The 15,836-nt window shown below is 38.1% G+C and overlaps 1 protein-coding gene across 2 annotated transcripts in view; it reads right to left on the minus strand.

The window, feature by feature from the left end:
- spata5 (spermatogenesis associated 5) overlaps positions 1-15,836 on the minus strand; it is a 102,911-nt gene that overhangs the window by 58,126 nt on the left and 28,949 nt on the right. For both annotated transcript variants that reach the window (XM_053688204.1, XM_053688199.1), the window contains exon 14: positions 13,889-14,015. In XM_053688204.1, the coding sequence (XP_053544179.1) occupies positions 13,889-14,015 (127 nt within the window). The remainder of the gene's footprint in view (positions 1-13,888; positions 14,016-15,836) is intronic.

Genomic DNA, 15,836 nt, shown 5'->3' on the forward strand with positions numbered 1-15,836 from the left:
GTAATAAGATTTGTTCTAAATCAAAATTGAAGTTTGGTGGTTATGTTTTTTTCAAATATTACCTTTCATCTAGTGTGTTATAGAGCTGTTTGTGAATGTAAAAACGTCTGCAAAGTTTCAAAAATCAAAGTGCATGACAAACGAAGTTATTCACTCCCGAAAGAAGGAATTGATTCTGAACAGCTGAAACGAGTCATTAGTAATTCCAGACTTACTTCCTGTACTAACCTACGTAGGTTTGCAACAAAAAGCCCCGCCTCTGGTCTTCATGGCTGCTCGCTGACAGACGGAGCTGAAATTGGTTATGGTAGTGGGCGTTTCCTTTTCTACACACGCTGACAGCGGTAGACCAATCACAACAGACTGGGACATCTAACCAATCAGAGCAGAGTATGCTCTCTGAAAGGAGGAGTTTAGAATGAATCCTTTAGAACGGATCATTGAACGAGTCGTTTGTGTCACAAGGGCAAAAAAGGTAATGCTGCAGTTTAAATTATGAACACATTAAAGTGTTTTTTGACCTTGGATGCATGTAAATCTTGTATGAGACATTTAAGGTTATCTATAAGCTAGTGTGGTCCAAAACATTGACAAAATTCGCATTTCAAAGATATACACATTCAAAATTTACAGTCTTGTTCTACCACCGACACGGATCAACAATTTTGATGACCTCATTCTGCACTTCAGGTTCTGATCAGATTTTCTGTCCAATCAAATGCTCTCGAGAATCTGAAGCGTTTGCCCCCAACATCAAGTACGGCTTAGCCCAGGCTGTGAGGTAAGCGAAACGCTACTTGCTATTTAAAACGGGGGAGGAGCCACTCAATACGTCCTGCCTTGACTTCCTGTTTCAATGGAAATTACGTCAACACACCGAATAACGCTGCGTGTTACAATGCACTTCACAGGGACTTTAAAGCAAAATGATCATATCCTGAACAACTTCTCAGGTATCGCACTAGTCCAGTACCGTCTCTTTTAGTATCTTTTTTTAACATGCAAGGAATTTACTCTTCTTAAACGTTTCTCAAAATACGACGATCGACTGAACACTCCGATTTACATTAAGGTGGCGTCATTATCTCAAATCTCTTGCCGTAGCAAAGCTGCACTTCTCGGTTTTCACGTTTTTAATCTTGCTTTTCTTGGAAGCGAACATGTCTGCCGTCCTGTTCGGGCTTGCACACCTTTTTAAGAAATCCGATATTAAATCACATGTGCGTTGATGTCCTCCAAGCAACTGGGAATATGTATATGGCTATATACTAATATGTGTTTTCAGTTACAGTGATGAATCTTAATAGTGAGGGCAAAGAGAAAGAAAAAAACTCCAAGAGCTGCTAGGACAGGTTAACTGTTTAGTATTATTATTACTATCAGTAAGAATAATTTCATTGCTAATGAATTGACCCTTGAGAAGGGTATAAAATGCCAAATAATCAATCCCTTGAAGAAGAGTGTTCTTATGCAGTGAAAGCTGTAGGTATGATGTGATACAACACACTGAGCTTCTCTTGGCTTAAAAAGCTATGTAGGTGTGTATCAGACTGCTACGAGGCAGAAATACATCTCTTTTTGGCAGAAGTTGCAGGATCAATTTCGTTCCTGCCACAATGGCCGTGTGAAACGGAGGCCGAGATGACGGGGCAGATTAGGGCACTATGGCAGGATTCTGTTACCCCACCGCTAGTGACAAAAAAGCCCCTGTTTGTTCGGATTTGGCTTCCCATTAAGGAAATGTGCCACTTTCAGGACAAGGAGAGAGAAAAAAAAAAAAAACGTTACTGAATCTCCTCGGTCCTGTCCAAATCCTCAAACTTACCCATAATCCACCTGTAATATGGTGTCAGGAGGGGGGGTGGTAATGGAAAGGGGTCTGGGGTAGTTCCCAGCGTTATGGGGTAGACAATAGGGGTATTATTTGAGATAACTGCCACTCCCACAAGCCCCTGCTGCAATCCTCACAGGTGTAGACTGATTATCTAGTCTGTCTCTCTCTCTGTGTGTGTGTGTGTGTGTGTGTGTGTGTGTGTGTGTGTGTGTGTGTGTGTGTGTGTGTGTAGGAGCAGGATTTGGAGGTGTTGACTTGCACCGAAAGGTATACACAACAGTTTCAATGCCTAATGGTGCCTTCATTGTTAGGTGTACACTTTAATGATGTGGTTTAAAAAGTAATCTCTAACTAAATAAAAAAAATCAAGAATTAAAAGCTTTTAAAAACAAAGATCGTTTGCATTTGCACTGTTGATATATAGAAGAAAAACACACATACATCACAAGCTGTTACAATTTGTACTGCATTTATAACAGCAAAATTAATATAAAATAATTTCTACACAAGAAATTACTAAAAATTAATAATTTTTTTTTACTATAAATAAATAGTACATTTTTTTAAATTAATTTTTAGTAATTTCTTGAGTAGAAAATATGAATTTTTTTCTTTGTTGTAAATCAAATACAAAAATAGGTTCACTTTACATATTCGTCCTTAAAATGTTCTACTTAACATTTTAAGGACGAATATGTAAAGTGAATCTATTTTTGTATTTGATTTACAACAAAGAAAAAAAGGGTTTTAAATTCTAAAATCCTTAAAGATCGTTAAGTAGAATGTTTTCAGAACAAATATGCAAAGTGAAACTAGTTTTGTATTTGATTTGAAAAAAAAAGAAAAATCTTTTTAAAATTTTAAAAAAAACAACAGCTAAGTAGAAAGTTTTGCAAAAAAACACGTTTCAAGGTTAAAAAAAAAAAAAAAAAAAAAAATGCACTTACACCTCTACTCTGCACTTTGCTTCTTCTGGAATTCAATTAATAGATCTTGTATGGTAGCACTTCTTGTATTGTTCTCTGCTTGATATCGCTTTGCTTGTATCTTTCTCATTTGTAAGTCGCTTTGGATAAAAGCGTATGCTAAGTGAATAACTGTAAATGTAAAACTATACTTATGTACAATAACAGCAGGACATATGATCTTGTGATTTAAGTAGCTTTTAATATCCAACAGTAGTTTTTTTTCCCCAATTTTGCATACAAAAAACACTTCTATATACATTACAAAGAAGTAGATTATGGTGGGACTGTAATATACTGCTTGATTTTTGGACAACGTGGCATTTAAAAGCAGGGTAAGTAAAAAACAAAACATGACAGAGCTGTGTCAATATTAACATGGTTTTTTTCCTCCTCCCGTTTAAAAATCTAATTAAGATCACTTTATTTCCCTTCCCTCGTCATGACACTTGTTTTTAATGTTGAATGCTATGGTCGGATGCAAACAGTGGTACGAGTGATTCTGATTCTGATTCTTATCATGTCAGCACAGGATAAGCGGGTAATGATGCTTAGCAGATGTTTGATATCATATACTGGTTTGAACCTTTTGTAGAAAATAATCTCGACCACAATCCCGGTCAGAAAAAAAATGGCTAGATATTTTTTTCCGGATCATTCATTCTAATTATCATCCAAGTGTATTAAACACACACACACACACACACACACACACACACACACACACACACACACACACACAGAGTGCACTTGTGTAAGTGTGTGTTTTGTATGTGCAAAGAGATTTCCTGAGCTGAAGGCATTCCAAAGGCCCGGTGGTCCGGCCAGGAGGCAAGACGCTACACGCTGCCAGATATCAGCTCACAAAAGCCCTTCATTTCCTGCTCTCTCTCTCTGGCTCTTGCTCGCTCTCTCTCTTTCTACCCCCACCCCCTCACCCTCCTCCTCCTCCTCCTCCTCCTCCTCTAAGCCCGGCATCGGAAGTGGTGTGTGTGTGTGTTGGCTAATCTTTTGTATCATCTAAAGCCCGCTCGGGCCATTTTTCAACGGCTGAAAAGGAGGAGGAGAGAAGAACACGATGGCGGCTCACGGAATACGGATTATGAAAAGGCTAGTTCAATATCAGCATTTTTAACAGCTGCCTCCGTGAGCCGCCGGATCTGCTTCCTCCTTTCACAGAGGAGTCGTGCAGCTACACGTCGGCGTGCGTGTAAAACGCCCGCGTGAGCTTTTTAAATGACTCCATTCAACGCAAGAAATTCCCCCACCGAAAAACCTTTTATATGGGGCTGTATTTACAGCCATAACAGAAAAGATCCAATAAGATCCTATTTGGGAGGTACAGAATAGGATCACACACACACGGCATTGTTAATCTGTCACACAGATGTATTTGGATCCTCGACAAAAGTATTTTGTGTTTCAGAAACACACGAACGAGAAGAACGCATCCTCTAATTGTCCGTTCATCACACTTTTGAGACACACACTTCCACCCTGTCACAGTCAAATAGATTTCATTATCCCTCCAATCCTGGGCGCTCTACACCAAGGTCACAGTGCAACGTACCACTACGCAATACACACCACTACACAAAGTACAAGAAGTGTCGGAAAAGCAAGGCACAATGACATAACTACAGAATTTTAGTAAAACAGCAAATGCAACACTGAAAGAACACAGCAAAGAACTATACAAAAACTTAAAAACTTACACACACACACACACACACACACACACACACACACACACACACACACAGAGTCCCCACTATGTCAAATCCACCTCTGGTCCCCACAAAGATCCGGTCCTTGCAAACATGAATAAGTAGGCCATGAAAACCCCATATCCCACACTCACACTACTACTCATCTCAGCCCTTAAAGTATTTCATTATACAATCATTTTAATATAGAAGTTGAGCATTTTGTGCGTTGAAAGTGTGTTGGAAAAGCGGAGAGAACCTTGGAGACTGTTCTAGCTGTTGACGCGCTAGAGCAGGAGGCCTTCTGAGGCGCTGTTTTCAGAAATATGACACTAATACGCTGCTTGAAGTTTGATACCTGCCTGGGGATCCTTCTCCTGAACAAACACACACATGCATACACACATACACACCCTCAGGATGTAAAGTTTGGTTCTTAAACACTGTGCATAAATGGGTTCTGAAAACACACAACCCCTTTATGCACAATGATAAAGAACACACACACACACACACACACACACACACACACACACCCTAACCAACAATTTTTGTCAGAGTTCTTAAAGATGCTCTTAAGTAGGCCACAAACATAAACACTACACAACTTCAGGCAGTTTATATAAATATTTACACACACAAATATATATATATATATATATATATATATATATATATATATATATATATATATATATATATATATATATATATATACATATTTATAAATATATATACACACAGACATATATATATATATATATATATAGATAGATAGATAGATAGATAGATATAGATAGATATAGATATATAAAATGGTACTAATAAGCAAGGTTTTAAGGGTTTAATATTGTAATAAGCTAATTTAGCCACAATCGCTCACACGAGGTTTAACTCCCATGACCACGGTTCTGCAAGCATGTCAGGGCATCATGTGAGGACGCGCGATTAGCTATATGCCTGTTTTCACTCGTCTCTATCAAGTGATTCGTGTATCGAGGCACTTCAATTTAATTATTGTTTGAATCCACAATTGTAACAGTCGCAGAATGATGGATGCTTTAGAATTCTTTTGAGTTGCTTGAGTTTACTTACCTCACCTACATTGTGACTTTACTGGAAGTTAAGAGTGTGATCCTGCACGCTGATAAATTGGCCATTATAATGACAGCTACAGTCGGTATATAAAGCCTCGACAAATAAATAAATAAATAAATAAATATTATATTACATTTCTGTCAAGTATTATTTAAAAAAACACTATATCATAAGATGTTAACAACACAATACAAACATATCACCTATTCACATTCCTCCAAGAGAATGTGGTGGAATTCCGGTTCTGCACAAATAACACACTTCCTCTGGCGGTTTCTGAGGGTTATGGATCTCCTCCGGGAAGATTTTTGGACCAAAACACACACTACCGCTGCGGTTCCGCCTCACATTATGTGGTTTTCCCTTCTTTTTTTCTTGAATGAATTTTCAAGCTTAAGCTTCTCTGCTGAAATCTGACAACTGGAACAGCTGGTTTGAAAACTTCAACACAAAAAAATGTGCAGGCTTTGTATTGATAATCGCTTATACAGCATACCGCAATATTCAACTTGTGTAATATTGTTATAAAGAACAGAGTTCGTGTTAGGGGTCGAGACGAGAAGACGCTGCCTTTTTTTGGGGCGGGGGGGGTCTTTGCTCTCAAGATAAAGTGGCACCACAGGCATCTTGGACAAATCTGAAGAATGCCTCATAATTCTTTTACAGAACCGAAAGCTGTAAAACGTGGCAGATGAAACTGTCATCCCACCTAAAGAAAACATTTCCATTTTTTTACCAATGATCATACCATCAATAAAAAAAAAAAAAAAAACATTTTGCAAAGCCCAACATTAGCACTTTAACACATTAACACACATGCTTGTGGTTGTTAAGTGGTCAAATTCAGAACTGAGGCTGAATAAAGTTTTTATATTTACACCTGAACACCACAGTTAAGTAAGTTATCAATGTTATTAGCAATAATCGCTAATTTATCTTTACATCTTTAATAATTGCAGGTGTCTTTTATTAACATTTAAATACACTTGAATTAATACATGCATTAAGTTTAGTAATAAGTAAGTATTATTATTCTACCTTTTGTTCTTCTTCTGGCTAGGTTGTTTATGGCAGCCTATAGAACCGTGTGGTAAAAAGTTGTGAAATTTGACACACTGATTGGGGAGGGTCTAACGAACATTCAGACCAAATTTGGGCCAAATACTGCCAACGCTCTAGTGCCACCATCGGGTCAAATTTGGGTCTGATTTGGAAGTACATTTATGATCATAACTTTTGAACCATGTGTCCAAAATGTAAAAACCAGGAATCCCTGGATTCCCTGGCTCTATGCAACAAATTTTCTGATAGCACAACTTACTATTCAAAAGTTACAATAACATGCCAAAAATGCTTCCAACTTAGTGCCATTTTTGGTACTCGTCCTCCACACTTTGTCCAATCTTATCCAAATTTGGCTCACATAATTTTGAGACCAGTCTAATCAAAAGATATCAAAGGAACTCTGATACTCAACATTGTTCTCCCATAACGGACAGGCAAAATGCGTGAAACAAATCATTCTTGAATTCCTTTTCCTATAGTTATGGCTCTGCTTTCTTGTGATCACTAATGCAACAACTGTAGTGCATCTGTGAATGCGTAGCTCACCGAGTCTGAGCGCTTGGCCCCTGAAAATGCTGCTTGCAGCTTTAATTAATGGTGAAATTCATGGTTTGTTCATGTTAACTAATGCAGTAAATAATGTTAGCTAAGGGGACCTTAATATCAAGTGCTACTGAATTAACTCCAATTATTTATGGTTATTATATAATAATTAGATTTTGTTGTAGCCTCTTTTGTTTACATTGCACTGCTTGATTGATTGTGACTAGGTTGTGTTATTATCTGGTGAGAAAATTTGAGCTCGGAAAGTCTCGTCATGAATTTCCTTTATTTAGACACAATATTACTTTTATCCTTATTTTTTATCTAGATAATAAAATATGTTTTGGAACTACAAGTGTTGTTGTATGCACAGTTCTGAACATGGTCTAAATGATATCTTGGAGTCAAAATATACAGTGTTTCACTGACTTGCACAATATCTGAAGACCTTGGGAATTTTTCTTCATGCGTATGGCTAGAAGTGTATGTTTTTTTTGTACTTTGTAATCAGTAAAATACTACAACAAGTTAAAAGAAAACACTGATCAGAACTGCCTTTTATGAATGTTCTAGCTCCAAACTGAAGGCCAGATGTCATCTCAGCTGTAAGCTAAATACTCAGCACTGGAAACGATCTGCTGCTAGGTACAATTTGTATTCACATTGCGCCAGGTAGCTATTAGCGTTCAGTTATATTGTATCGTTAGAACTCTCCGTAGAATTATCCTCACTCTAATTTCCCTTATGTGGAAAAGTATTATCTTATCTTAACTATTATCATACTAGCTAATGTGCATGATTAGGAATAAAGCTGTTAGCTATCCATTTATTTACTAATAAAGAGAACAGATGTGTTAGTAATTTACCATTACTGAAACCAGTGTGCGATTTGAAGAAGACGACTTTTTCTTTTAGGTGTCCTTCTTGTAAGTTTATGTTCACATGTTAACAAACTTTTTATGTAAATTTGATCATGGCACTTTGACTTGAGTAAAGAATTTGGGTACTGTTTAATTCTACAATATTTTCATTCTATTTTCATCCACATAACGTCCAGTTTTCTGGCACAATTTTTGCGCTACTTTCAAGCTTTCAAAGGAAATGATATTGTATAAAATGGAGATGGCTCCAAATTTAACTTTTAACTTAAATACAAAAAAAAATTAAATACGCTCTGTTATTACAAAGCCAACATTATGCATGTTTGTTGTCTGAAGTTTGTATCTTTAGTTCTGTGCTAAATGACTACATTTAGGAACTTGGTGAACTTTTTATTGTTTGATGTATCATCACTTTAACCTAAATACACCTTATGTTAACCTGTACTTTAACCCCAGAACCCCAACAAAGACTTTTTTTTGGACATTTTGGACATCCTGTAAAATAGCACCTTTCTTTATGAGGACAAGTCAAATATCCCCACAAGGTCCAACTTGTCACATAGTCCTATCATTATGGGGCATTTGGTCCTCACAAAGAGCAGCAATCCTTCACGTGTATACACACACACCTCTAAGTCACCATTTCACGGTTTGCCTCTTAACCCTCGCGCTCTCCTTTTTCTCTCCTTTCTCCTGTCAGCTCAAGGCTCTTAAGAGGCAATTAGTGAAAAACCTTTTCATTTCATCCACCTCGCTTTTTTTCTCCTCTCATTCTTTCCCCTTATCATTCTTCTGTTCTGTGCCATTCTGAAGCATGAAAGGTCACACGGGTCACAGTGTGTAACTTCATAATCAAGTGTGGAGAATTTTAAATTGCATCGGGATGCCACGGTGGTCATTCGAAAAAAAATTTTTTTTTTAAGTGGTCCAGTTTGGGAGGGAACAATTATTCAAGCTCAGATTAAACACACACACGGCAATGAAACACAAAAGATTAAAACCTCAGATTAAACACACACACACTCGCACACATGGCAATGAAACACAAAAGATTAAAACCTCAGATTAAACATACAAAAAAAGAACGCAAATCCTTTAACTGCTGCCACACACGCGAGGAAAATAACAAAGGAAAGGGACACGCTAAGATGCAAGGGCAAAACTGCATAACACACACACACACACACAAATTTTAACCAATAATGAGCTACAAACATTCAACTGAAACCCAAATTATACTTTTAAATGACTAGAATAAAGTCCACTTTAAAGAGATTAGGCCTAATTCGTGTGACTATGTCAGGTTAGTACTGTAGAAGTACACTTGAAATGAAGGGCCCTAACCTGCTGGACTATGTAAAACACCTCCGAGTGCAGTAAGAAAGTATGTAATGTGTTACAGCACAGTGTGTACTTAAATGAAGTGTGCATGCAAGGAAGTTCCTTAATGTGTCCCTGACGTCGAGATCGTAAAATGCATTTAAAACTGTCTAAAACGATGCCAACAATTCAATCTGTTCTATATTTACCCTTAGCTAGAATCTGACTAGCAGCTTAGCCAATTACAGTTGAGGTCATACGTTTACATACACTTGTCTCTTAATGCTGTGTGTTGTTACCTGGATGATCAATGATTGTTTTATGTTCTGTGATGGTTGTTCATGAGACTCTTGTTTGTCTTGAGAAGTTAAACTGCCCACTGTTCTTCAGAAAAATCCTCCAGATCCTGTGCATTCTTTGCTTTTCCATACACAACTATTACAAAAGGTGCAAACATTCACTGATACTCAAGAAGGCAACATAATTCATTAAGAGCCAGGGGGGTGTAAACTTCTGAACAGGATGATCAGTGTAAATTGTTATTATTTTGTTTAAGGATCTTTTTTTCCATTTAGTACTGCCCTTCAAAAGCTACATTTGACATATTTACATGTTTCCCAGAAGACAAAATAATAACAATTTACACAAATCATCCTGTTCAAAAGTTTACACCCCCCTGGCTCTTAATGAATTATGTTGCCTTCTTGAGTATCAGTGAATGTTTGCACCTTTTGTAATAGTTGTGTTCGAGTTCCCTCAATGTGAAAAGATATCAGTGTAGAAAGTAATCTACAGCATAGAATTCAGTAGAATGGAGCACACTTGAACAGAAAGGTCCTGGTACTCGCCAGGTATCTAGCATTCAACAGCACAGCAGGCCAGAACAAACAAGTTCTATATATGCAGGAAAACACTTGAAAAGAGGGACGCAACATCATCCAAAATGAGCAGTTAGTAAAAGCGTAGCTTCTAAGTACATGATGTGCAGTATAATGAAGTACACTTGAAAAGAGGGACCCTAGCTGGCAGATCACATGTAGCTAGTAAAAATCTTTGTTTGTACCTCAAACATACCTTGTTGATGTTCAGTCAGTGTAGCATACACTAGTAAAAGTCCACTTGAAACTAAGTGTCCTATATTGGAATGTGCCAGAAAGCAGTGAGCAGTTGAGTGAAGTACACTAAATTTAGGGCCTTACTTGAGTGCAGTCCTAAAAATAAAAAATAAAATGGCACCTCTAAGAGGGTGTGCACTCGAAACAGTCCACTTGAAAACAAGTGCCCTAACTTGCTTTTAATGTACAGTTATTAAAATAGTTTATAGTGACCTAGAGTGTAGTGTGCACTAGAATAAAACACACTTGAAACCATGTTCTATATCAAGTACAGCTGGTAGTTTGTAGTGTAGTAGAACACATCTTAAATCAAATAAGTGTTCAGCCTTGCCAATCACTTACAGCTAGTAAATGCATGGCAAAATGAAGTACAGTTGAAAATAACCAGACCGTATCCGCCGATCATATCCAGTCAATAAAAATGTACTGTGTGTGTGTGTGTGTGTGTGTGTGTGTGTGTGTGTGAGAGAGAGAGAGAGAGCCATTATAGGACAAGAATATTAAGAACACACACAAACACCCACACTATAGTAAAGAAAAAGAACTCATTATTCTTTCCTAGTGATCGTCAACTGTTCAGAGCACCCCCTACTGGACATTTCTTTGATTAATGTTTTTCCTCTTTCTCTCTCGCTAATAGGGGAGCTAAATTCAAAAATAAGAAAGTAGATATGCATTTCTCTAAAGAAAATCTTGTTATAAAAAGTATAGAAAGTGATGGAGGGATCGTTTAAAAAAAAAATTTTTTTTTTTAAATTTTAAAAAAGAGAAGAAGGAGATATCTGCCAGAGCCATATCTCCCTGCAGTTCTCGCCTGGTTTCCTACTGAAGCTAAGCAGGGTTGAGCCTGGCCAGTACCTGGATGGGAGACCTCCTGGGGAAAATTAAGGTTGCTGCTGGAAGTGGTATTAGTGAGGGCCAGCAGGAGGTGCTCACCCTGTAGTCTGTGTGGGGCCTAATGCCCCAGTATAGTGACAGCGACACTATAATGTAAAAACAGCACAGCCTTTCGGGTGAGACGTTAAACCGAGGTCATGACTCTCTGTGATCATTAAAAATCCCAGGACAGTTCTCATAAAGAGTAGTGGTGTAACCCTGGTGTCCTGGTGAAATTCCCCCACTGGCACTTATCTAATAAGCTCCATCGATGATTCGGCCACATCTTTCGCTTTGTGTTAATTCTCGCTTTGTGTATGCAGACTTTTCGGACCCCCTGTAGATAGCTAGCTAGGCGAGGTAGGCCCTGTTTAAAATAGTGCGTTTTCATGTTAAAATACATAATTTTTGTTACGGTTACACCTGTCATCTACACTACTCCGGTGTTTTCGACCCTCGAAAATGAAGACTTTTGAAAACGAACGACAAGGAGACTGAACCGCAAGCTTTTCTGGCGTTGTGGTCATTCTTAGCAGCCATTAAATTCTGTATTTTATAATACTGCAGCCACCTACATGCACAAGAGGCGAGCTACAATTAGAGCAATCACCAACAAATCTCATTTCAAGCAGCGTAAACCCTACAGGGAGCCAACTTCCTGTTTACACTTGTATGCGCATGCCCAGTGTGCACGAATGGTAATGTGACACACGTTTTCGGTTGTGTAGTGTGGACAGAGATTGTTTCTGAAACACAGAGGAAACGCCATCGTGGACGAGGATCGTTTTCATTTTAAAATGCAGTTTTATAACGAAAGCACACTAGTGTGAACAGGGCCTTAGTCGATACTAGCTAGAACTGATAAGAGCGTTGTTATAATTACAGTGTGCACGTAACATTTAGCTGGGGGGTTTTTTTGTTTGTTTGGGTAGTTTGTGGGGGTTGTTGTTTTTTGTTTTTAAATATATGCGCGCTAAAAGAATTTTACCAATCGATTTTTCTCAAGTGCAAAAGCAGCCTTAATTTAAAACAGTTTAAAAAGTATAAATATGTTTGCATATATAAGATCGACAAATAAAAATGGAGTAGGCTGTGCTCATCGCGGGGAAAGGTGAAGAAGAACATGGAAGATTTCACCTTGTACACAGAGAGAGAGAGAGAGAGAGAGAGAGAGAGAGAGAGGTAGATAGATAGATAGATAGATATTGTGTGTGGGCACACAGAGGAAAAAAAAGAGTAGATGAACAACAGAGCACCTGTCTCACTGTTTCTCTATCTATCTATCTATCTATCTATCTATCTGGCTGGCTATCTGTGTCTTTCTAATACCAGTCTCTCTCTCTCTTTCCCTGTCTTTCTTTAATCATTCACTCTCTTTCAACGCTGATCAAATAAACAGACAGCAGTATCCTGCCACATCAGTGTTCTCTTGATTGACATCCTCCTTCTTTAGGACCCCAAGCACTTCTTCCTGCTCATGTGGTTTTCGGTGGCGTGCATGTGTGTGCGTGTGCATGTCGCAAATGTCTGGGTTCGTAGAGAAAAACAACCCGGTGGAAACTCGCTCGTCCTGCGTTATTCTAAACGTAGAGTTTTATCGCAAACGTGTAAAAAAAAAAAAAAAAAAAAAAAAAAAAAGTGTCATTATACAAGGCACTCAGAGACAGTAATCCCTTCCAGAAGCTGTCTAGCCAACCATCTTACTCTGGCAGTATGACATCATAGGCTCATTTGCATATTCAAATTAATTGGATGAATTCTTCTTCCATTTTTAAAAATTAATTAAATAAAACGAATAAAAAAAATCCAAAAGAACTTTCTAAAAGGAGGTTGACAGCTGTAACAGACGCACAGCATGGCTCCAAAAACCACATGGGCAGGAGGAAGTCACTGAGGGTCGAGAGGAGGGGCAAGTCAATCAACAGTAACACACACACACACACACAAGCATGAGAAAGGATCTTGCTGTCTTGAACTTAACACAAACCAGTGTAGTGTGCACTACAGTTACATCGTTTACAAGAAGGTGCTTAGAACACACTAAAATTAAGTACACTTCAAAAAAATTTAAATAGGTGCTAACGGTCACAAAAGTCCAGTTGTTAAAAATAGTACATAGTCTAGTGCACTAGAATGAAGTACTCTTGTAAACAAATCCCCTACTATAATCGTTTAGGTCTTGACAAGAAAAATGAACTTTTAAGATTTCAGTACGCTTCATTGTAGTTTTAGTGCTGTTACACACTACGTACTTCTCAAATGCACTAAAAATGAACTATACTTAAAAAGAAGGGACTTACTGCAGTGTAATAGTATAGTGCACTAGAAGGAGGTACACATGTAGCATGCTACAGCTTAGTGCGCACTAGAACAAACAATGAACCCTACAATCAACCCGTCCGTAATATGTAGTTATGGTTGGATGTGCTTCATCCAACAGCATGAAGTACACTACAAAGAAGTGCACTTGAACAGAAGGGCCTACCTTGTCGATCATGTCTGGTCTGTTGGTGGCGGCGAGAACCGTGACGTCTTTAAGTTGTTCGATTCCGTCCATCTCTGTTAGCAACTGCGCCAACACCCGATCGGCCACTCCGCTCGAGCGGGACGAGCTAAAACACACGCGTGAGAAACAAAAACAAAATCACCACACACACACACACACGGCTTTATTATGTATTACTGGCACTGTGGTATGTATTATTCCATCCATTCCATTCCATTCTTATTTCTAGAGTAACAACCTACATGGGGAGTTGTGTGGTGGGTGCTCCGCAAAAAACAGATTTAAAAACGTGTGCTTATTGATATGGCGAGATTTTTGGAAGGAATCTCCACTGTCAAAGGTAAAGCTGCAAGTTTTACGGCACTCTGTAACATGACAAACTGCTTTTGGTTTGTCTTATTAATTTAAATATGACTTTAAAAAAGGGAACGACTCTTTATACCTGCTATAACAGGACCTAACATGTAATGATTTAATGTAGCCATAAACAGTTAAAAAATAGAGACAGAGAGAGAGAGAGAGAGAGAGAGAGAGAGAGAGAGAGAGAGAGAGAGAGTGAGAGAGAGAGAGGAATAAAACACTTTTCAGTAAGTATCTATATGCGACACGTAGGCATGCATAAATCACTGAAGAGTAGGATGCAAAATCCTTTTATCAGAAACGTATAAAGCTTTAAGAACAGTGTGTGTGTGTGTGTGTGTGTGTGTGTGTGTGTGTGTGAAATATAGACAAATGCATCAATCCCTTAATCTGACTCAATTCACAAAATGAAAGCTGACTCAGCAAACCCAGTGTGTGTGTGTGTGTGGTCAAGTCAAGTCAAGTGAAGCTATAAAGTGTGCGTTTATTAGTTCTGGCCCAGTCATTGCTTTAATTAATAAAGTGGCTGCAGTATCAGAGTGCTGACAAGAAAAACACACACACACACACACACACACACACACACACACACACACACACACTTTCTCTCTCTCATAGTCTTTAATTGTGGTATATAGTGCCCTAATACAAAGGACACTTGAAAAGGAATTAAAAAGGTATCTAGGGTCCAACCTGAATGTAGTACATTTTAAAACAAGAGGCCTAACATGTTGAAAACTAGAAAAATAGAATAAAGTGCACTTAAAACAAAGCGCCCCATCATGTAAGACATGTAATGTTATTGAAAGGTCACCAAAAAAGTGCCCTAGAATGAAGTACACTTGAAAACAGGCGCCTTAGATTACCATCTGGTCAGTACCAGAGTATGGAACACATCATAGTGGGCACTAGAATAAAAGTACACTTGAATAAGATGTCCCTATTTTGGCAGAACAGTAAAATGGTTACGTAAAACGTTGTGTACAGGATTTAGTGCACCAGAATGAAGCACACATAAAACATAGCCTATATTACTAGCCCATATTTATTCAGTTGCATGTATGTAGCATGATCTTGTGTACTAAAATCAAGTACGCTTGAAACGAAGCACCCTAACTTGTTCAAAATGTCCGGATAGTAAAAGAACGCAGAAGGCAGTGTACGGAAGAGTCCTATAACATAAAAACACAGAAGGACAGATTAGAGGATCCACAGCATGCACTAAAGATGAACGAAAACACACTCTCTGTACTTTAAACACACACACACACACACACACACAGAGCGAGAGAGAGAGAGAGAGAGAGAGAGAACAGGAAGTATGCCCCATTCCACTCTCTCCTCCATCTGTCTCCACAGAAACAAAGACATGCTTGTGTGTGTACGTGTCTCTACTGCACAGATGTTCCTGCTTGTGTGTGTGTGTGTGTGTGTCAAATTTAATAGTTTTCATTTAATCGTTTTTTTTTTTAATCCACATATAAATCAATAATGAAATACTAACATTCAGAACAATATTCGTTTATTGCGTACAGGTGCTTCACATACATTATGAGTTGCATCATTT

Source organism: Ictalurus punctatus, chromosome 2 (genome assembly GCF_001660625.3).
Source record: "Ictalurus punctatus breed USDA103 chromosome 2, Coco_2.0, whole genome shotgun sequence".
Taxonomy (NCBI): domain Eukaryota; kingdom Metazoa; phylum Chordata; class Actinopteri; order Siluriformes; family Ictaluridae; genus Ictalurus; species Ictalurus punctatus.